A 22,353-nucleotide genomic window follows, 5' to 3' on the forward strand; every position below is an offset into this window, starting at 1 on the left:
AGTTTTTGTGCTCTGTCTGCCCAGTGTGGCTCTCACAGGACAAGACCTCAGCTATGGGAGCACCAGAGCCCACAGCTTACCTGGACACCTTGTCACAAGTCACTGAAACCTCTTAATGGTCGAGAAGAATGCAGAGAATTCTGCAAAAAGCCACCCCTCGCCTCCTCCTCCCCCTTCCCATTCTCCCTAGGATGCCCAAAGACATTCTGCAAATTGTCACTTACAAAAGTGGAAAGGATGTTTGTCTGGGCCACCATCAGAGCTATGTAGAGGCACAGGGCAGAAATGAACATGCTTGAGGCGCAAATCAGAGGATCAGCTTTGTTGTTTATCTTCCTTAAACGTCTTGCAGCTTCTGCCCCAGCAATAATACCCACGATTCCTGTCCCAATGGTGATGCCTCCAAAAATTAGGCTGGTGACAAAGCAAAGGATTCAGCTGAGCATAATAAAATTGAACTGTGAAAAAATAAATGGTGTTAGCTTGTACCTGTAGTTTCAGAGGAATCTTTAATAGGAAAGTTGACTTTTATTCCACTTGATGTGTCCCTCCCACTCCTTCTAAATGGATGTGATCCCAAGTCCCAGCTGAAGCTATGGCCTTTTGATGGTGGCTGCATCCCCTGGAGAAGGTATTTTCCCATTTACAGAGCAGGTGTTATGCACCCAGTCTCAGGGAGGGCTCTGCTCAGTACAATCTGGCTTGGACATGCTGTGATTTAGAGGAGACACAGTCATGGTGGTTACCCTGTGAATCAATCTACCCAGTAATCCCTGAAACACAGATGGAGTAACCCTGTATCACAATCTGCTGCCTTGGAAGAGATCCTAGCACGTGGAATGATACACATCTAAATGACAGCCCTCTGGTTAGCACAGCTGAGATGAGTCACTTCTCTGACTATGGGAAACACCTACCACTTCCAGAAGAGTTCAAAGAATACTGAATAGGTAACTACTGCCAGGTCCACATAGCGTTTTCTGAACACAGAGTTTCCAATACCATTCAGCTTTGTGTGTCTGCAAATGCAAATGTGTTCTTCAGGAACCACAAGTTCATGTTTTAAAAGCACATGTCTGAATAGTTTAGAAGATTCAGCTTCCAAAGGGACTTGCGTGTGTGCTTTTGTCTCTGTCCCAGTGAGACCCCCCCCAATGAAAAAGCAAGTCTCTTGCATAAGATCAGCCACTGTATCATAATTCTCTGAAGGCAAGCAGGGACAGGATCAATGTATTCTGAGCACAAGTGCTTCTGAATATTTTAGAGTGCTACATGGTAAGTTCTGTACATTTTCCTAAGTTTTTTTAACTGCAAAACAAAGTAACCAGCTGGGACATGATCTGTTCCTTTAAACTACAGAACATCTTAATTTCTTTCTGGCTGATTAGGAAGAACTCAATAATTCTACAAGGAATAAAAAAGGTATTGCTATGTAAGATAACAAACTTTAAGAAAATTTGTACTCTCCCTGCAAGTTCTTCAGGATTCTGATCCATCACTGATATGATAGTGACATTATAGATTGTCACTTGACAGAATAATCTCAGACATTTGTTCAAGAGAGGCAAGTTCCAAGGTGACATTAGTTGATTGAAGCATTCATGGAAGTGTGTTTAGAATATTCATGTATTGTAAACTGTAGTTGAAGTAAACCTGCAGCTGGAATAAAAGAGAATGGCCAAAACTAGATCCAAGCACAGTTCAGTTGACAGGGAGTAGGAAAGCACAGAAGCCTAGTATTGGGGAAAGGCTCTTGTGGGATCCTTTAGGGTCTGAGAATGCTCACTTATCTCTCTGATCTGTTTGAAAGTGTTTGCACAAAGACCTGAGCAAAAACTTCACACTGCCTATTTATCTACCTTGAAAGGATTGAGACTTGAAGCAGTTGTGGTGCCATTTGAGTCTGTGTTTCCAAGGAGTCTAAGTGACACAGTCCTGATCCTTAAACAAAGTCTGAAACTGCTGAACAGCCAGAGGGAAAAATGTCTTTAAAGTATCCCTGGGCAGGTCTGGTAATGTGCAGCTCAGTTCCTCCAGCACCATCAGGTCTGACATAGTAGTTTATATTAGTTTATATTCTGTTTCTTTACATGTCCTTGGAATAACAGTCCAAAACCAGCCTTATGCTGCTTCTGGCATGAGTTTATGCCAAGGTTATATTTAAAGCATCCTATAAGAAGTAGTACATGAGGTTAAACTATCAGATGCTCTGTTTCACTTCCCTCAAGACCATGTCTGCTCTAACAACTACTGTGGAATAAAAATTCAGAAGTGAATTAGAAAACAAACTGGAGGCCAACACCTTCAACTTAACAAAGGAAGTACTTAAACTTCATCTGTGAACAGATACAGCCAAACATCTTAAACTGTTCAGCTTCCCTCATCTGCCTACCCTGAGCCAGACTCCTGTGTTTCACTCCCTTCCCAGTACTGTTCATTGATAAGTAATGACTTAAAATGGGTGACATCCACAGAAGGACAATTCATTTCCCATCGAAGGATTTTGGGATGACTCTCCAATCCATCTGGTTTTGCTACAACTCAGAAATTACTTCTGAGTTGACTGTTATTCCATTGCAGAAAAAACAGAACAATCCCATTAGCAGAGGATACATTCAAGGTGTAATTATTGCTTTTCCCTTTAATTGTCTTTACCTGGAAAGGCCATGCAGTAAGCACTTAGTTCTTTGAAATCCATTACAAAAGCAGAGACTGAAACAAGACTTGGGATACCTCTGGGAGAAAGGGATACTTGTATGGAGACCACTGCCAGGAGTCAGTCCCAGTGCCCACTGTTACTGAGGGAAGCTGTGAAGACTCAAGAGGAACACTGAATACATATTTGTGTTCTGGACAACACGCTGTGAAAAAAAACTTCTCTTCCTTAGTGGGGAAAAAGGATCCACAAAAAAGTGTGTTATGACTACTTCAAAGTGTTCTACTAGTGTAAATTCCCCTTCTTATACAATATTTGATACTGTTCATGAATCTTCATTGGCCTGGACATGCTCTGTAAGCAGAGCTCTGCTGGCAGCTATTCACAATATCCTGTGATGATATGATACTACATCAAAATCATCAAGCTTTCTTCAAGCTTGGAGCCACAACGAACTCACCAACATGGCACGGATTATAAAAATAGAATAAGAAGATAATAGGCAAGTTACTAAAACACAGGATTTGAATATACTTAAATGGGTATTTAAGTAACTTAGGGTGCACAGTCATTTGTCAACTAAAAACTCCTTTCTAAAACTGCTCCTTTTCCCCCACAACTGTCACTATTACTGCTTCTTCCCACTTTACTTAAATAGGGCTGGCAGCATCTTTCCAGTTAACTGAATGCTTATAAACAAACAAACAAAGGGGAGTGTCTCAGATACCTGGAGGCAATTTAATATTCACACCCCATTGCCTTCACAAGTGCTCAGTCACATCCTCCCTTCCCCTTTGGAAACCAGCTGGGATTGAGCACTGTGCAGTGTTTCCAGGTATGCTCCCACAGGCACAGCTCACCTGTTAGAGGAATTGCACGAGTCTTGGAGGCACGGTGGGACAAGGCCTTGGACAACCTGAGCTCTGTACAGAAACTGTGGCATCCACATTCCCAGGGCTCCAGTGACAAAGGCCATGGCAGTCAGACCCAGTGAGGAACAGACAAAACTACAGCTGAAAGTACAAAAAAAAAAAAAAACCAACAACTGAGAGATATTAGAAAGAATGGTGTGTGAGGAAAAAGGGAAAACCTACCTGCTACACCCAGGATTTCAAGCAATAACAAAACAATACAGAGATCTTGTAATCAAAACCCACTCCTTTGAATATCTGAACTCTGATCAGACTTTATTATGAAATTCAACAATAAAGTACTAATTAGAGCAAAGGGTATGACCTACTGATTTAATGTTAAATCCAGGTCTCTTGCAGATTTCATGCCAACTTCTACCAAAACAATTGCTGTGAACTTTTTGATAGCAGAAGTATAACAATAGAGAGTGAGCAAGAATTTAATGGCTTAATACCTAAAGGTTCTATGTTCAAGTCTAAATGCCTCAGGATTTAAGCTGTTTCTGTAACCAGTATGAGAGCAACGGCTGGGTCTGGGCTGGGCTGAAGCACTCCTTAACTCTACCTGAGTGAGTAAAAATAGACTCAATCTCCACAGCAAGTTTCAGACAAAAGGAGAAGCATTTTTGAAAACTGTCCAAACCTTGTCTCCTTCCTGCCCTATTCTAGGAGAAAATTAAATTTTTGCTGGACTCTTTGTCATTAATAGTTCAGGAGAAAGCCCCCTTTGAGGTCAATAGGGATGTATGAAATCTAAAGACTGCTGCAAATGATCAGGTGACCACCAAACTAGAGGATTTTTTTATGAACCTAATTCTCCATTTCCTACAGATAAAGTGCTCTTGGACTTCATTAAAAGTGGAACCACATAGTTTTTTGGTGGAATGTCTTTATGCTTTGGAAATCAATTGCCCAAGGAAAAGAAAATGGGAATCAATTGCTAAAGGAAAAGAAAATTCAAATATATTTTTTTACACTGGAACATCTTTGTAGGAAAGCAACTTTGGAGATAGTCTAGTTGTTGAAATGTCAGAAAGATTCGTTTTTGATTCAGGAAAATTTATTTTTTTATTCACTTCAGAATGCAGTGCCTAAAAATTGTGATCCTACTAAAACAATCTCTACTGTACCCCGTTCAGGCTGTAAAGAGGATGCAGATTTAGTGGGCAGTTAGAGAACTGGGTCGTCTAGAAGAGCACTCCAAAGACAAACGACGTTCCAGGAAAGCAAGTCTTGGATCGGGAAGGCAGCCTGCGGGCAGCGGCAGCGCGGAGCCGGGTCTGGCGCAGCTGCACAGCGGCACCTGCTGTTCCCAAAGCCGCTCCAGCGCCTCGTCCGGCCCGGCACGGCCGGGCACCGGCTGACTGCGGGCTCCCAGGAGCGGGGAACCTGTTCCAGTCCGGAATTACCTGCGGGTCAGCTGCATCTTTCATTTTCGTGTGGTTAAAAGGAAGATGTCATCTGCCAGCCACAGCTCAGCCCATCAAAACACATGGACAATTACTCTATAAACCATATTGGGGTCCCACAAACTCTGACCTCATGCACAGCAGGCTCCCAGAACCACAGAGTGCCTGAGACATGTTAATCCAACCTTCCTCAGGTGCTAAGAATTATAAATAAATTATGCATTTTTACCAATCTAGCTTCTGTAGGGAAGGGAAAATTTAGTATAAAGTAGAGCTTTGGATTCAAAAAGGAGCAAACTGCCATCATAACTTTGCCCCCTTTCCCCTCCTCAAAATGAGAGGATAGAAGAAGCAAAGAAAATTTTTCTCTCTTTTGCAGCATTTCTGTAAAAAAGTGGAAGAGAGATTTTTATAATGGTGTTTCCATCCTCTTGCATACAGCACGTGGCTCAAAGAAGCAAAGTGGGACTAAATGGACATATTTCTTATAATGGAATGGTGACTCCTCAACAGAGGGAGCCTTTGTAGTTCAAACCACTTACTTCTTGACAAGAGATCCCACATCTTGACACCAAGTAGTCTTGGCAGTTCTGTGTACATCTGGCTTCTCATAAGCTCTTCCTATCATGCCAGAGATGCTCAGTGCTCTGTGTGCTGCTGTCTTTCTCTGGATCTTGTGAGGGACCAGTAGAATCAGGAGCAGCAGTGCCAGTCCTCCCATGCAAGGAGTTACCTGTAGGCACAAGGTTGGTTAGATCAAAGATACCTGTTTTCTTATTGAGAACTCCACAGCAATTCCAATTGCATTAGAGCCACTATCAGAAAATTGCAGATATGTTCAGAAATAGATGTATGGTGGTTTAGGTTATATTTGTAAAGAAAAAGAGTGACTTTGTTGACTTTGAAGAAAAGATAATAGATCCTCCCTCCCCATCATACAGATATCTGATCGCTCCTCCCTCTGATTAAAAAAAAAAAAAAAAAAAAGTGAAGAAAACTGTACTGTAGTATTCTAGCCAGAAACACAAGAATCACTCATGCAGTCACCAATGTTACCTGAATAACATCAGTGTTACTCCAGTAAATACTCTGCCCCACTCACCTGCATGCGCCAGCTGATTTTGTATATAAAGAAATTGTTCCCAACAGCATTCCAGAAAACTGGTGCTACCAGTATAATGATCATTTTACCTTCGAATTCCTCTGTTTGAGGAGGTCTTGGTGCAGTAACAACCATTCCAAATGTGTCCTTAGGTAAGAGGAACATCAGCACCTGCCCTGGCTGCTGTACAATTTTACCTATCCGAGCTAGGCAGAAATCTGCTACTTGACCTGCAGGAAAACTTCTCCTAAACACCACGTTCCTGACCTGTCAGAGGGTAGGAAGTCCTCCCACTGCTCACTTTAACACAATGAACATAAAGAATCCAAACCCTAGTGATGATTTTGATGTTATGGTGAATGAAAGTGAGTGACTCACCCTGAATGCCCAGTGCCAGTCACCTGTGCTTTTTGCCACGCCAGCTGCCAGCATATAACCACAGCCACTGCAAACAACAGAAAGGAATGGTCAGTAAGCACCAATGAATTTTGGATGGCTGAAATGACATGTCTTGCCAGCTAAGGAGAACACACAGAAGTGTTCTCTCATAGTGTTCCAAAGGGATAAAGCCTTGTGGTCTGTGCTAGTCTGCTTGCCAGCCAGTATTACAAAGTGTCTAACCTCCTCAGAGCAGACTTGAGATGATGACACTAATGTCCCAGATTGCCCTTGGAAAACATATTCTGTAGAATGACACTGCAAACCCAGATCAAAGAGCCCATAAAACATTTTATTACCTACTCTCTTCTGTGCTAGCCAAAGGAATTATGCCCTGCAGGAATTTCTTCCGTTTTAATCTGCCTTCTGGGCCCAGCCTTGGCTGCCTGCTCTGATACAGAGTCTGCCTCTAAACCATTTGAAAAGCCCTTCTCCACCTTTTCTTCAGACACAATGTCAATTTAACTAACAGAAGAGAGGGAAGTACCAGTTCTTCCTTGGGAGACATTAAATGGAGGGTTCTTGGAAAATCTGTCAAATAAACTAATATCTAAAAGCTTTTGTCTTCCAAAACACGGAAATAAATTCCATGCTCTCGTGCACATATTTCTTTTAGAATTGATTCAATATTTTATTCAAAGCCAGATTTTCCAGTCTAGACTCTCCTTAAAAATGTTAGGGGGGAAAAAGCGAATTTTTCTCAAGGTAAGTAGAGAAATACACCTAATCAGTTCTATTCAAACTTGCCAAGGAAGTGACAAATCCCTTTGTAAGAGCCAATGAAGAAATACATCAAAATAAATCTGATTAGGGCTCAGGGGATATTGAATTGCAGGTGTGGTCAGACAGAATTTCAAAAGGCCACTGCAAGAAAACCAACCTTCCCACTGGAATGAAGATGTAGAAGATAGATAACACTGTGGTCCTTTTTCCTTCCTCAAACAGGTCTGCAATGATGGTAGGTGCTATAGTGGAGTAACTGGCAGAGCCTATGCCAACCAATCCTCTTGAAAGAACAAATATCCTATAATGCTGCAGGGAAAAGACATATTATAGTCAAAAAAAGTCCATGCAAGAAAGAAAGCTTACTGTTAAAAAGGGGCATTTTAGTGGATGAAATCTACCAGAGGAAATCAGAATTCAACTGCCTTTTGCTGTGTCTATACTCCCTCCACTCACACCTGCTCCCCTCACATCTTACTGCTTGGCTTTCTCTTTCTGCACAGCAGTGACTTCTCTGAGTGACAGCCAGAGGGAATTTCAGGACGGGGTGGACAGAGCACATGTAACCAACAAGCTGCGACACTGTAAGGTCAAAAACAAAAAACATTCTGGACAAAAATCAAACCCGATCAATCCCAACAATAATGTGTGGGTTGTCTATTGCCTAGACTGGACTCCAGAGTCCTATAAGGCATTCCTGCATGGAGGATATTTAGTCCTGGCTTAAGGCTCGGGAAATGAGTGGTCACTGATGCTTTTCCAAGCGTGATTAGAGAAGGATTCTATCAAATCCTGCAAGATGTATGCAGTATTTTTTCAAAGCACCTTCTAAAAAAGCAACATACCGACTCAGTGATGAATGAGCTCCCCAAGGTCACACCAGACCAGAAGAAAATACCAGCTCCAAGGATGATCTTCCTGTTGTAGCGATCTCCGAGGTATCCAAAGATGGGGGCAGCCAGCATGTAACACAAGGTGAAGACTGAAAATCCAACAATGAACAAAGACAATATTTATCTAATTATTTTTTGTCGTATGTACTGCTCAGCCCTCAGATAAACTCAGGTTATTTTTAGGACAGGGCTTAAAGGCAGATTGAGTTTCTAGGACTAGAAGGAGGATTGATATTTGGATAAAGACAAATGCATACTCAAAATACCTATACAACAATAAAAATGTGAATTGAATTAAACAATGTGAATATGTGTGAATAACTCAACTTCTGTATTTCTTGAGAAACCCTTGATCTTTTGTGATTCACATACTGTGGGATTTTTGAAGGACTTTCAGTTTTGCATTATAGTCAGCCTGCCCACAAGTGGAAGTGAGCATTACCACATACAAGGAGGAACTAGAAGAGCTAAGCAACTGGACTGTGTTTTAGGAGCAGGCCACAGAGGAGTAAGGCAGAGTCAGCTCTCTGAACTGAGGAGATTTTATTACCTGTCTGCAGAAGACCTGTCTTCCCATCACTGAGCCCGAAGTATTTCTGTATATCCAACAGGATCCCTGCAACAGAGGCAGACATTGAATGACAGCCAAGCACCCTACTCAGTCCTGGTAACTGCCAACCCAAAACCAGGGCTTACAAGAACTGCAGCACATTTAGATTTTAGTTTAGATGTAAGCCATTACTCTACCACAAGCACAAGATGCACAGAGAATTAAAAATTCTTATCACTATAGATAAAATTAATGATCTTCCACTATAAGGGTCTTAGGAGAGTCAGTTTACCCACTGTTTCAACCACTCTTGTTCTGCTTCTTTTGCATCTAAGAACATGAAAAATTTAGAGTTCAAAGTTTAATGAACACAATGTAGAACAAAATAGTTCAGACAAAAAGGTCATTTTCTTCTCTATACCATGCCAGAGCTGCAGAACTTCCATCTCGCCTATGTTGTATTTTTGATTTACACCGCTGAAAACCAACTGAAAATAGAAGATAGTGCTTTGAAAAAGCATACCTGTACTCCAGTTTTGAAAGACATCAATTCAAAAAGACATTCACTTCTCATGCCACTTCAATTTTGTCAAAATAGATAAAGTCATAACATTGTTAAGAGGATGAAACCACCACCACTTAAGAGAACAAGTTCTGTGTAAGTTGCCTGCTGTGGTCACAGGAGCTCATCTGCAGCAGAAGGGAGTGGGTGAGGTCAGCAAGAGGCATCCCTTCTCCCACACTGTGTTTTACATGTGTGCCATGAACTACACTGCTCCAGCCACTTAAAAACAGTGTGGGACCAGCTAATTTAAAGATAAATCTATGTTCTCCCACGGTCCCCATGGCTGCAGCATCAGTCCACTCACTATTTACTGATGTCACTTCAAGTCACTGTAGATCAAGATCCAGCCAAACAGCAGCTCCAGTGATTTACAGCTGTTTCTCAGTGACTCTTGAACATATTTTACATTTAGGGGTTTCCTAATGGTTTCAGAAGTTTAAACAAGAGATTTAATTCAAATATTTTGCATCATTAAAACAGGACAATCAAATATATTCTTCCTTTCTGGGAGCCAGTGATCAACGCAAAGAAATACTCTATTAGAGGAATTCAGGTTTGGTCTCGTGGAGTATTTAGAACAAATCACAGGTAACAAGACTTGAACAGAACCACAACTTCATCTCAAACTAACATTCACACTGAGCACCATTAAAATGTCATCCCCTCCACATAACTAAAATAACTGACCCTGACAGTTCCTGGCAAATTAAAAAGTATTGATTTAACACTTTGGTGGACAGAAAAGAGGGGAAAGGTCTGCATGGTCACTAGTTTCAACAAACTGAAGTGAGCAGACAATTAAGGGGAAGAGCTTGTTTTCTGTGATGCAAATGCTGTCAAAGCCTGAGAGCAAAACTATCCGGAAACCACAACTTTGTAACTGTTGCCAGTTTAATTCTAAGCAGATACTCACACCTCCCCTTCCTCCCTTTCCTGTCAGCTGATATCTAACAACATGGTCATACACTTGGACAGCCAAACTCCAATGCACTGTTGCAAGAATTCTGCAGTGGAACTGAATTCTAGCAGGTGAACAGTCAGTATATTACTGTGGTATAAACTGCAGCTTACAGACTTCCCCATGGCCCAGGAGTCATAGAACCAAGTAAAAAGTGGTTTAGTCATACAGTGTAATTAAAGGAGGTGTTTCAAAGGCATGGGCACTATCCCCACCTCTGCTCTTGAATTCTTGCATGTCCCTGAAGGTACCTCACTCACAAGAGCATGTTGAGAGAATTTTAAGCTCTTAGCTGGTTCAGGAGTCCCTGAACAGTTCAAATCCTGGAATGAGCCAAATGGCTTCTTGATCTTAACCCTCCAAGGGGATACCTTTCTAGCATCCGAGTTCTTCCTTGAAGGTATTTTCATCCTCTTTTGTCCCCTGCCCTTCTCCAAGGAAAGTTACTTGACAACAGAACGCTGACACAGAAGGTGTTCACTCACAGCCTTGCATGCACTCCTATTTTGCTTCCTTCCCTCTTGTGTTGTTAAAAAGTACTCAAAAAACCAAGCTCAAACTCTTAAACCCACTACACTCTCCATTTTTAAAGATACTGACTGAATGTTCTAAATTTCTGAATAGTCAAAGTAGCAAAATAATTACTTTGTGTACTGTAACTAGGTATTAATTCCAAATTCAATAATCTATCTTTTGGGTTTTTTCAAGGCTTAAAACATTTCTGTTTCCCAGGCCACTCAGAAGTAAAATATAGCAAGCTCATAACAAGTGTTTCCCCTGTTTTCTAAATCAGATCCCTGGAAGCATGGGAGATGCTTAGGAGTAGGACTAAATAGAAGAATTTACACAGACCACAATTTCTACGGGAGGAAACCCCCATAGTTTCCTTCCAGTTTACTATAAGCAACTCTTGGTTGTTTTCAGCTAGGGAAAAAAATAGTTCAAAAATATTTTGGAGGAATGACATTATTTATTAGACAAGAACTCATAACTTGGGTGGGGGAAGGCTTAAGGAAGTGGGTCTCTCTTCTTTTTCCACAATCATGTTCCACTCTTAATTGCAGAAATCACACGACTGCCAGCAACCCACAAGGAAGTTAAGCCTCCCCTAAGCAAACTAACATGGATAACAAAGTTTTCACAAAGATCATATAGTTTTTGAACTTTTAATGGAGGGAATAGCATCAGTATTCTTCAGATAAAGGAATAATATATAGAATCTACTAGATGCAAAGAAGGCCTTGTAAATCGCTGTGTAGAGAGAAGCTCCTTAGTCACACCTCTGTAGAATCCAGCCACAAAAATAGACCAGTTGCCCTGTATGCTAAAGTCTGTTTATAAGAAACCTAGATTTTAAACTATTATCTTATTTTTGTAAGCATTCTGCTAACTATTAATATCTAATAAATCCCTCCTAGGCATTTCGAGATTTATAATTGGAAGTTTCATTAAGAATATGATCAACAGGCTAAAGCAGATAAATGAGAAAAAGTAAGAAGATATAAAGCACATCCTTACTTTAGAAACATTTGTAGAGCTGTTAAGAACTTAAATTTCTTTTTCTTTAGAAGAGGAAAATGGGTTCTCACCTGGCACAATGAACCAATCAATGAAATTTACTAAATTCCCAAAGCACAGCACGGCAACTACCAGGCAATCCCTCTTTGCTGGATTGTTCCTTGACACAGACACTGATGGACATTGTGTCCCATCTGCTGCAGCAGCTCCATAATTCTGTCCCTCAAACAGTGGATGGAGCAGCAAGCTCGTGTCTTCATGTTCACAGGGGGGTTGCATGTTTTCAGTGCAGACACTCAGCAGGGATGATGAAGCATTTCTCACACAAAATTGATGTGTTGGGGGCTATGAGGAACTTCAATCACTACAGTCATTTCCGGACTGAAGCACAGCCGCTAAGAACTGAAATGTTCCTTGCAGTCAGAAGAACTTACAAAGAAAAAAGTTGCAGTGCTGTGTTTTGCAAAAGTGCTGAAGACCATGGCCTTGAAGACAAGGCAAAGTAAATGTAAACAAAAGCAAAGTAACCCATTGTGCACCCAAGAAATAAAACAACTCCACAGTGATCACACAGAAACTACAAATGCAGAAATAACAGTATTCTTTGTTGTCAGTGAATTGTCAGAGCTAAAAATAGTCTTTCTGCAGAAGAAAAGAAAAGGAAAGGAAAGGAAAGGAAAGGAAAGGAAAGGAAAGGAAAGGAAAGGAAAGGAAAGGAAAGGAAAGGAAAGGAAAGGAAAGGAAAGGAAAGGAAAGGAAAGGAAAGGAAAGGAAAGGGAAGGAAAGGGAAGGAAAGGGAAGGAAAGGGAAGGAAAGGGAAGGAAAGGGAAGGAAAGGGAAGGAAAGGGAAGGAAAGGGAAGGAAAGGGAAGGAAAGGGAAGGAAAGGGAAGGAAAGGAAAGGAAAGGAAAGGAAAGGAAAGGAAAGGAAAGGAAGGAAAGGAAAGGAAAGGAAAGGAAAGGAAAGGAAAGGAAAGGAAAGGAAAGGAAAGGAAAGGAAAGGAAAGGAAAGGAAAGGAAAGGAAAGGAAAGGAAAGGAAAGGAAAGGAAAGGAAAGGAAAGGAAAGGAAAGGAAAAACACAATCAGCCTTTAAAACAGGGCTGTGTCTTCCCCTTTCTCCCCCAAAACACAGGTCCGAAAGGGAGGAGGAGAGGGCACAGGACTGCATTCTTGCTTTTTGGGCACATGTCGACACCTTTATCTGCCTTCTTTCTTCTGTCCATTCACGTTTTTAGAAGTATTCAGTCACATGTCTTTTGAGCGACTTTATGGATTACCAACTTCAGAAGGTAATTTAATTTTTGCACTCTGATAAGAAAATTTAAAGTGAAATTATCAGCAAACTCTAAGAGTTTAAGAGTGGTAAGGACTGCTATGGTTTATGACTCATGCATGAAGACACAGGTCTGTGGTTGGGTTTTTTTTTAAGAACTGGGTATTTCACACTTTAGACTAACTGAAAAACAAAATAGCACCTACCATTCTTGGCCTTTTTGCAAAATGCAGACTCCTTTGCTTCCACGTGCTCAACACGAGTGTTTAATTCTATCTTCTGTTTATCTCCCCTTTTCTTTGCTATAGACCACAGGATGTTCTCTCAGCAATGTCACCTTATCCGTACTATCCCAGTGCTTAACTAACCCAGCGAAGTCAAGAGTTCCTTGCAAGTTCTCGGAAGCAATAAAGAATCAACACGATTTTGTAGAAAGTAAGAGTTTTCCCTCCAACCCCAGCCGCGGACAAAGGAAACTCAGAAGCACCTCTTTCCTTGCCTATAAGGCCTGTGAGGAGCTGGAGCGGGCTGCGGCAGTGCCGCGGTGCCGCCCCGCTGCGCCGCTGGGTGGCGCCCCAAGGCCGGCGCGGCGCCGCCGCCCCGCCCGCTCCCGTCCGGCCTCCGAATCCTTGCCCGGGAATAGTTTCCACGTTTGATGCCCAGGCACAGCTCAGACCTTGTAAGGAAGGCCTCACGGGGCAGCTCATCAGGGTTTAACTCTCACTTTGGATTGTTTAAATGTCTCTTGATCCAAGCGTCGTCGGAGTATCCAGGGCATATCCTGAATTGCTCTCGACTGAGATTTACTGCTAGAGCTGATGTTTTGAGATGGCCAAAAAAGTAGGTTTCTAACTGTAATTGCTGTGGCAAGAACAAGAGTCTGCTTTTATAGAGCAGAATTTCCAAATTCCAAATTTATCAAAGACAGAGTCAGATTAAACAAAATGTTCCTCACAAACACAAAATCATCAGTTCTAAACACTTCTTTTGATTCCCTTTTTGCCTTTCATTAAAGTTTCCAGATACCACTTCATGCTTTTTGTTGCTGTACTACCTGGCCACTGGTGCCATCTACTCTGGCTACACATCCCCCTTCTCCCTTCCCTCAATGTCACAAGCCACCTCCTTCCACCCACTCTGGGTTTCACTGCTGGGTACAAATCTGCAGTGGTTTTTAGAAGGGCCCCTGTGACTTTGCCTTCCTCAGCCCCTATAGCCATCATTCCTTGGTAGCCACCCTGCCTTAACTGCATGCTTGTCCTGTTCTCCAACCACAATATTCATGTTTGCCCAGACCACACTGCAACAAAAACTTCCACCAAAAGTTTGTGACAATCCCCATTGTGGGCATATAGAATGCCACTATACAATACAAGTCAACTTTTGTTAGGCAAGATCACAGCTCACTTCGTTACAGCCAATTAAAATTTTTCCTTACTTGTTCTGTCAGTCAGGCAGTTCCTTTCTTGGAACAAAGTGCAGTGCTTGCCTCCAGAGCTTACCCTGTTGGTGCCAGGTGCCCGTTCAATATAAAAAGCAGGTTTTTATGCCTGTCATACTCCTTCAGAAGCTCTGTTCTCTTGGTGGTTCATTTGAGCACGAGATGTCATAGCTGTGCCATGCAGTTAAACCCTCCCAAGAGAGCAGCAAGTCAGAACCTCGTTATTCTTGTGTTTGGCACTAGTCCTGCCATAGAGCAACATATTTTCTTACATCATTTGGAATCTGGCTGTGGTACCAAAAGTTGTCTTGATGACTGAACCTGACAGAGGCAACTGAGACCCCCCCAGAGGAACAGAGATGTTTGGTGATAGTTAAAGTGGTTGGCTGATCCTCAGCAGGCCAAAAAATGTGCCGTGCCTGAATCCCACTAGGACTGCTTACACTCAACTGATGTGAGAGCTTCCAGCTTTCCCTGAAAGGATTTCCAAGTATTTACTACAAAATGCCTTTGCATATATTGATTTATCCAAATATCCTCTAATGGTGGATGCTGCCACATCCGTGAACAGCTTTGGAGGTTTGCCAGAGCTTTCCCAGAAAGCTGCATCAGAAGGGGCATTAATAGTGAACCAAGATGTCAGAAAGATATAAATTGAAAATATTTTGTTATCCAGATTCACTCCAAACCATTTCCATACAAGTAAACAAAAGAAGCTTATTAAGCCACTGAATAGCAAACAGCAACAAAATCTGTGAAAAACTAAATATGAAAATAATATTCATTGTTGACTAGAGCTAACAATACTGATTTTAAGAAGAAAGAAATAAGCTGCTTTTGGTATCTCTCTCATGCATTACCCAGACAGAGAACATAAAGTAACCAAAAGAAAATACATTCTTGTGTGTATATGCAAGTATATATTTAATTGCTGCAATATAGCTAGAACCAACAAGCATGCATTTAATACAGAACATATAAGACTGGTCTGCATTTTAAGGTGTATGTATTTTAAGCCTGTTGTGATGGAAGCAAATTCATAAATCATAAGCTTCTGCAAATAATTGAAATTTGGACTGGTGCACGACTTAATCATTTTAGTGTCTGACAAGATCAAAAAAGTGAAATTTATCATCATTCTGGTAGACAGACAGCTCAATAAATGCATGTCCAGACCCACCTGAAATATTCCACTGCAAGGAGATTCAAAGACAATTTTAGTGACTGCAAAAGAGCTGCAGAGTGAGACATTCAGGTAAGAGGCTGTGGGGGTTTAAGGTTTGTCACTACTTGTACAAAGGCTGCACAGTAACTCACTTTGGTTTTGAACCCAGTCTGCAGTGCTAAAACATAAAGACAGACATGGGGTGAGCCATGAACACCTGGGCTGCATGTCTGGAGGGGCAGCAGTTTGACAGCTCAAACCAAGCAGTCACCAGCCTGACAGGAGAGCAGGCGACCCAAGAAATGTAATCATGTATAAAAGTAGCATAATTTTCAGTTACAGATTTATTACAGAATCAACACTTGATCCTGTTCTCATAAAAGTCTATATTACAAAACTCCAGAGATGACTCATCTACTAATGTGTATATTTTTCTTGCCTTTCAGCCCTCCAGACTGATGCACATTTGCCAAGCTGTTATTGCCTTGGAATACAGAGCTGAGAGGGAGGGAGCCTGAGCACTCTCCTTCCAAGGGAAGTTTGAGAAATTCTGCACCTGTACTTGGTTGAATCTGCTCTATCTCTGTGTGGTGCTTGCAGCTACATTAGCCATGATTAACACTCAGGTAGCAACTGCTAATGATGTCAAAAGCTGTTAGAAAACATTTAGCATTTTAGCATGAAATTTAGTACCTGAAAATCAAAACTAGATTGCCAACAGTTTTTCTTCACCTTTGCAGGCAGAACTATATGTGCGAGCCATTATTTAATCTGAGTCTCTATCTATATCTTAATTTGAGTCTCTGTCTATATCTTCCAGACTAACAATCTTTATAGTAGTCCACTACTACCAAAAACTTCAAGAAAACCACCTGGTCCACTATACACTTAATTGGAAAATGTCTGCTAGGAAGATTCTCATTCTGTGAGTTGCAATAAATGCAGGTTTAGTCACCACATCCTTTTTACTTCCTCACCCTGAATTTCAATCTAAAATGCTTTCTTTTTTGTTGCCTGAGTAATAGCACAAAACCCATGGTGGATTCACTGGAACATATTCTAGTGTTGTAATAGCAGCAAATAAAATTTACACACACTACAGTATAAAACCTACTATTTCATTATTACTGACAAATAAGCTCTATATAACTTCTTACTTCCTGGAATGCAGATGATGCTTTTGGTTGGGCAGGGAAGCTAGTTCAGACTCTTCTCCTTCATCTTTTAAATTAGGAAACAAACTGCAGCTTTATAAAAAAGTTCTTGGGGCGCTTACCTAGATAACTTATCTTACAGGTGACATTTTCCTTGGTTGTGTTCCTATAGTTCTGTCCCAAATGTAAAGCAGAAGAAATTACAGTTCCAGCACATAATCACAGAGCAGCAAAAGATGAACACACTTCAATTCTATTAACTGCTCCCTTCTTCTTCTCTGGGAAAACAAAAAGAAAAGCAAAGACCTCCTTTGCAAATGAGAACATTTTGCATTAATATCAGACAAAGGAGAAAGCTGCACATCGCTGGAACAGAGCTGCCTTTTCTAGCTGAGATTTAGTCAAGCACAGAACAGCTCCAGGAGGTCAAGAGAAGTGAGGAATTATAGTAACTGTGCACCAAAGATACTATTTCACCAACCAGTTTATCTGCTTTGGCCTTTACCATTTTTTTAGCTCAAGCTTATCTTTATTGGTATAGCTGATAAGTGAATTTCTTGCATTTTGGGAGTCTGGGTGCTTCTGACACAATAGAAAGGGCTGTGACATCTGCTTGGACTCTGGAAGAAAACAGTGGAATTAAATGCCTATTTAACCTATGTTTTGACCTTTCTACCACAGTGAAGCATTCATCCCCAGAAGAATCATTAGTTGACCACTGCAGTCTTCACTGTGATACACCAGAGTCCTCTTCATTAAGAGCAAAGGAGATAGGAGCCATTTATTATGAGAAATGACAAACAGACAAGCATTGACAGAACAAAAATGGAGGCCTTTCCCTATGAGGCCTCTCTCTTTCCAGCCTCACTACCTCCAGACTGAAAGGGAAGAACTGCAGTGAACACGTATTTTAATCACTACAGAGAATGTTAAGGTCAGGGTTAACTAAAAATTTGAATAAACATTGATTTAAATTAAAAATAGTCTAATTAAAGTATTGAGAATGTCTTTATTTCCCAGAAGTAAATCCTGCACAAAGAGATTTACTGTCACTCTCAGTGCTTCCAGCAAGGCAAAGTGAGGCTGTATTCACCCTTTTGGGAGGGGTAGGTACATGAATTCATAATAGCCGTGCTTCATTGACAGCACTGGGAAACAAATTCTGCCAGCAACAAAAGAAAACTTGGTCATTTTTAAGCACTAACCCCAGGATGCTGATTTTTATGACAGTTATTATGCAAATATTTGGAAGTTCTTACAGTTATAATGCAATTTAGATAGGGAGTTGGGATTAAAATATATCTATACTATCACTGATAGGTAGCCACCTTAGGCAGAGAGCAGCTCCCAGCTCAACACCAAGAGAACAAATGGAGAAAGTAGCTAGAGCCAGTCTTTTCCTGGGCACCTTCTGTTTGATTTTAATATAGCAGAGATAAAAAAGTCTGTGAAAATCTTTACCAGTCAAACATCTACTTTTAATGAAGCAAAATTTTAAAAAGTTTAAATAAAAAAGTAAAAAAAAAAAGAACATGGAGCAAAAAACATGGAGTGTGGAAAGGATTGTCTCTCAGTTATATTGGTAACCTGGGAGACAAGAGTTGGGAAGAACTCCTTTCTCTGCTACTAACTTCCTTTGCTAAAGCAAAGGGACCTCAAGCCTGCAGTCCTAAAGCAAATGGTACCATAAATAATTTAAAAGGAGAAAGAAAACAATAAACATTAAAACTTTGAAACACTTGCACAGTTCTACTTAACATCTGATTCATGTTAACTAATGTACAAGATGTTTTCAGGCTTCAGCAGTTGGTTCTTAAAGCTCTGTTTTGAATAAAATGTTCTTTACAAAATTTAAAACCACAGTAATAAAATTACTATATGAATAATTTATTAATTACTTAGCAATATTAAAGTAAAAAGATAGCAATTCAACTTGTTTCTATTCATTTCATTCACAATCTCCTTCCATTCACTCTTTATACCAGAAATTTTACCTGCTCTGAAGATGGTCTCAGGATGTCTTACATGTAAAATGATAAGATATATGAATAAATTCTGGCCTTTCTTTCTTTCTTTCCCGGAGTCATGTTGGCATTTGCACGCATAACACATTTTTGATAAAGTACAAGAACACAGAATCTCAGGCTGCTAATAAAAGAATTTTATTCTCATGATTTTAGAAACTACTTTTGCTTAAGATAAGTTCTGTACCAGTGGAAGAACTATTATCTCTTTATTCCTATGAGCCAGCAAGCAGCAGTCTCCTTTCCATACTTCAATGTAGCTTTTTGAATACTGTTCATAATAGAGCATTATAATATATAATTATAATATATATAATATATTATATTAAAATATGTTATAATATATAAGTATTATATATAATATGTTATATTATAATATCTTATAATATATATTATATATATATATATATATATATATATATATATACTGTTCATAATGAGCATTAATATCAACTTCAGTTGATACATTTGCTTGAAAAAAAAAGTGTTATGAGATTGATTATTGTAAATCCTGAAGTTAAATGAAGCTAAGAAGCAGCTTTGTTTCAAAGTCCAGAATGGTTGCAGGAATTAACCGGTAGTCATGGAAGAACTGCAATAACTCAATTTTCCAAACTATAAAAAAAAAAAAAATCTTTCAAAAAGCCTTATGTCAATAGAACATGTTCTGACTTAGTTCATTAAAATGCTTCCTAAAGAAATGATTTTAAAGTACAGAATAAGGACAGTGTAAATCAACAAAATGATTAATCTGTTCAAAAAGCCAAATATAACTGAAGCCACCTGTGTTTTCACTGCCTCCATTCCCCCTCCCCCTTTTCTCCTCCTCCAACAAGTTCTTAGTCCTGACAGAAAACCAAAGCAGTCCTACACAGCCACGCTGAGATCACCAGACTCCACAGGTCCGAGCTGTTCATCCCTTTTGTCCACCCACCTCTTTCCACAACAGACCTGCTTGGTGCTCCAAAGCCCAGCTTTTCCCCTGGGCTGCAGGTGAAATTCAATTCGGTTCCGGAGTTCCCACGTATAATATAAGAATTGTGCTTGTATATTTTTCTAGTAGAGGCCAATATTGTATTATATGGTAACACTATAGCCCTTTGATGGCTGGACTTACACTATCTTAACCTATTTTGCTTTCTTGAGGGGACTAATCCTCATGTAACACCTCTAAGTGCATCCACATTAAGGGATTTGGCCCTTGAGCTGAGCAGTGCAGGTCGTGTTGCTCGTGCTCTCATGGAGCCCTTGTGCAGGTTACACTTGTATTCACTGCTCCCTTCATCTCCGGGCACTTTCTATCCAATACCTCCCTGGCTGCAGACATATTTCCTTCCCTTTTGTGCTCTGCACTAATTTTGTACTTGCAAAGGCACCAGAATGTGTCAGGTACAAATATGAGCATATCTCAAAGAACTGCAAGTTTACTGCTCCAGGAAAAATTTAACTTTCTTACCAAGCCCTTTATATATCTCATAATGAACAATTTCCAGACACAATTTGAGGTAAGAGGCATCAAGTGGGATACATTTTGCAAAATGAATTTTTGGTATGTATTTTGCAAAATGTGAGCAAAAGTAAAGAATTTAGCAGGTTAAAAGGAAAAACAACTTTTAAGATGTAATTCTTTATTTTAAACCAAGTATGTATGTTCTTTTAAAATCAGCCCTATCTAAAATAAAATGTGAAATAAGGGCAGCCCACACGCCATGAAATCCAGCATCACAAAGTACAGAATATACCAGTAGCTCAAGCTTGCTGCAGAAATTTCAGAGAAAGTCAAAACACTGAACTGGTGGGTGTAACTGAGTAAGTGGCTGGAAATAGCATGTGGAGTGCTGAACCAGCTCCTTACAGCAGAGCTTCAATTGCAGGTGCAGAAAGAAATTTCTTCATCTGAGTTTATTCAACAAGTTCATTTTGATGCCTGGTTCATTAAGAGATGGAAACCAAACATGGATTTGGAAAAAGAAGCCAGTTTGATTTTTTCCTATTCCAAACTTTGTGCAAAATCAAGGTGTGGGATGCTTAGCTCTAACTTGTGGGAGGATGAGATCTGATGGTATGAATATCTTGGAAGTGGGGGGAACTAAAACCAAATTTTCATTTCTCATTTTTAATGATTCCTTTGTGCATTTTAACTGAATCCCATCAAATGTAACTTAACAGAAAGTATCAGTTAAAAGCTCACAGCATCTAATAAACAAAATAGTGCTTGATGGATTAAAGAACAAAATCAGAAGTTTGAAAATATAGACATTCACATATCTTAAATCAATGACTCCAGTCCTATACTAACTGTCAAAAAGTAATATCATGCCAAGCACATGGAATCTGCTATTTAAGAACATAATTAAAATTATAAATATAAAATAAATTATGTAATTTTGTATTTTCAGCTTGCCATTTTAAATCACTAATCAAGTATTTAACTCTTGTTTAAGCCAACAATAGAAAAAGGAGGTATTGAAAACAGTATTTTAACTTCTAGCATCAAATTTACATAAAAATAACCATTCTCAAGTATATGGCCTTGTTTCTTCAAGAAAGAATTCTGATGTTTATTTTCTTCCAGTAACATGCCAGCATTTCAGAAAAGGCAAATCAGTTATGACCTGCCTCATATTTCAATCCTTGTGTTTGTTCCAAGGACTGAGCACTGACACAGCAGTGGATCTCATGACTGCTTTCCATCAGGTATATTAAACTGATTGTCAATTAGGTCAGGCTTTCAGGTTGCAGAACAAAGCTTTCTTACACTCAATTCTTTAGAAATATGAGTTAGAAAATTGCAACTTTCATTTTAGTTTAACCTTCCCCATAACTATGTTGGATTTGGTCTTTCATCATTAATTTCTGTTGTTTTTGTTTGCAGATTTATTTTGATGTTGTTTTTTACTAATAATAAGGAAATAAATCTAATTCTGATGAAATTATGTCCATGTTGTGTAAAATGAACGCCTCTCAGGGGTCATTTTACCCTCTCCTACCACTAATGACTAGGCATGTCTCTGTTTCTCAGCTGAGAATGCTATCAGTTTAAGTAACAGTTTAAGCTTATACAAATAAAGTTCGGAACAAGGTCATTCTGGTTTACTCAGCTCTTAAACAGCACCTTTCTGCTAAAAGCCTGAACCAATGCCACCGTAAGAATCCATCAGGATTTCCTGCAGTTCCAGAGACTGTTTTACCACAACCATTCCTGTCAAGCCTGATTCATACCAGAAAACTTACCCAAAGTCAGGTCAAAACACTTTGTTTAGGTGTCACCCTTCAGGGAACAACTCAGTCTAATCTACATCTGCTCTCCTTGGCTCAAGCAATCATTGCCCATGCTTCATTCCACAACTTAAGCCTTTATCTGTGGTCAGTGACCTAGAGGGAATACTGCTGGATTTATTAAGAAATGACAGACAGACACATGGTGAGGTTTGAACATTAGGGTCATTGTGGTTTCATTTATCAGGGAATGTAAGTCAGGACTAGCTCCTATTTCTGGCTCCATGGCTTGCTCTGGTATCTTGGGCAAGAAAATTTAGCACCATGGACTGCCATGCATGTCCATCCTGATTAT

At 40.0% G+C, this 22,353-nt stretch overlaps 1 protein-coding gene across 4 annotated transcripts in view; it reads right to left on the reverse strand.

Annotated features, from left to right (window-relative positions):
• The window catches only part of SPNS3 (SPNS lysolipid transporter 3, sphingosine-1-phosphate (putative)), a 59,232-nt gene extending 46,961 nt beyond the window's left edge, over positions 1-12,271 (reverse strand). Inside the window, exons 1-9 of one of the 4 annotated variants that reach the window (XM_068210202.1) lie at positions 11,795-11,926; positions 9,552-9,666; positions 8,683-8,748; positions 8,085-8,221; positions 7,397-7,548; positions 6,457-6,523; positions 5,519-5,709; positions 3,517-3,669; positions 225-414 (exon numbers count right to left, since the gene is read on the reverse strand). In XM_068210202.1, coding sequence (XP_068066303.1) covers positions 225-414; positions 3,517-3,669; positions 5,519-5,709; positions 6,457-6,523; positions 7,397-7,548; positions 8,085-8,204 — 873 coding nt within the window. In that variant the 5' untranslated portion in view covers positions 8,205-8,221; positions 8,683-8,748; positions 9,552-9,666; positions 11,795-11,926. Of the gene's footprint in view, positions 1-224; positions 415-3,516; positions 3,670-5,518; positions 5,710-6,456; positions 6,524-7,396; positions 7,549-8,084; positions 8,222-8,682; positions 8,749-9,551; positions 9,667-11,794 lie in introns of all 4 variants that reach the window. The other 3 variants (XM_068210200.1, XM_068210199.1, XM_068210201.1) reach the window with 3 other exon arrangements.
• Positions 12,272-22,353: the final 10,082 nt, after the last annotated feature.

The sequence above is a fragment of the Anomalospiza imberbis genome, chromosome 20 (assembly GCF_031753505.1).
Source record: "Anomalospiza imberbis isolate Cuckoo-Finch-1a 21T00152 chromosome 20, ASM3175350v1, whole genome shotgun sequence".
Lineage (NCBI taxonomy): Eukaryota > Metazoa > Chordata > Aves > Passeriformes > Viduidae > Anomalospiza > Anomalospiza imberbis.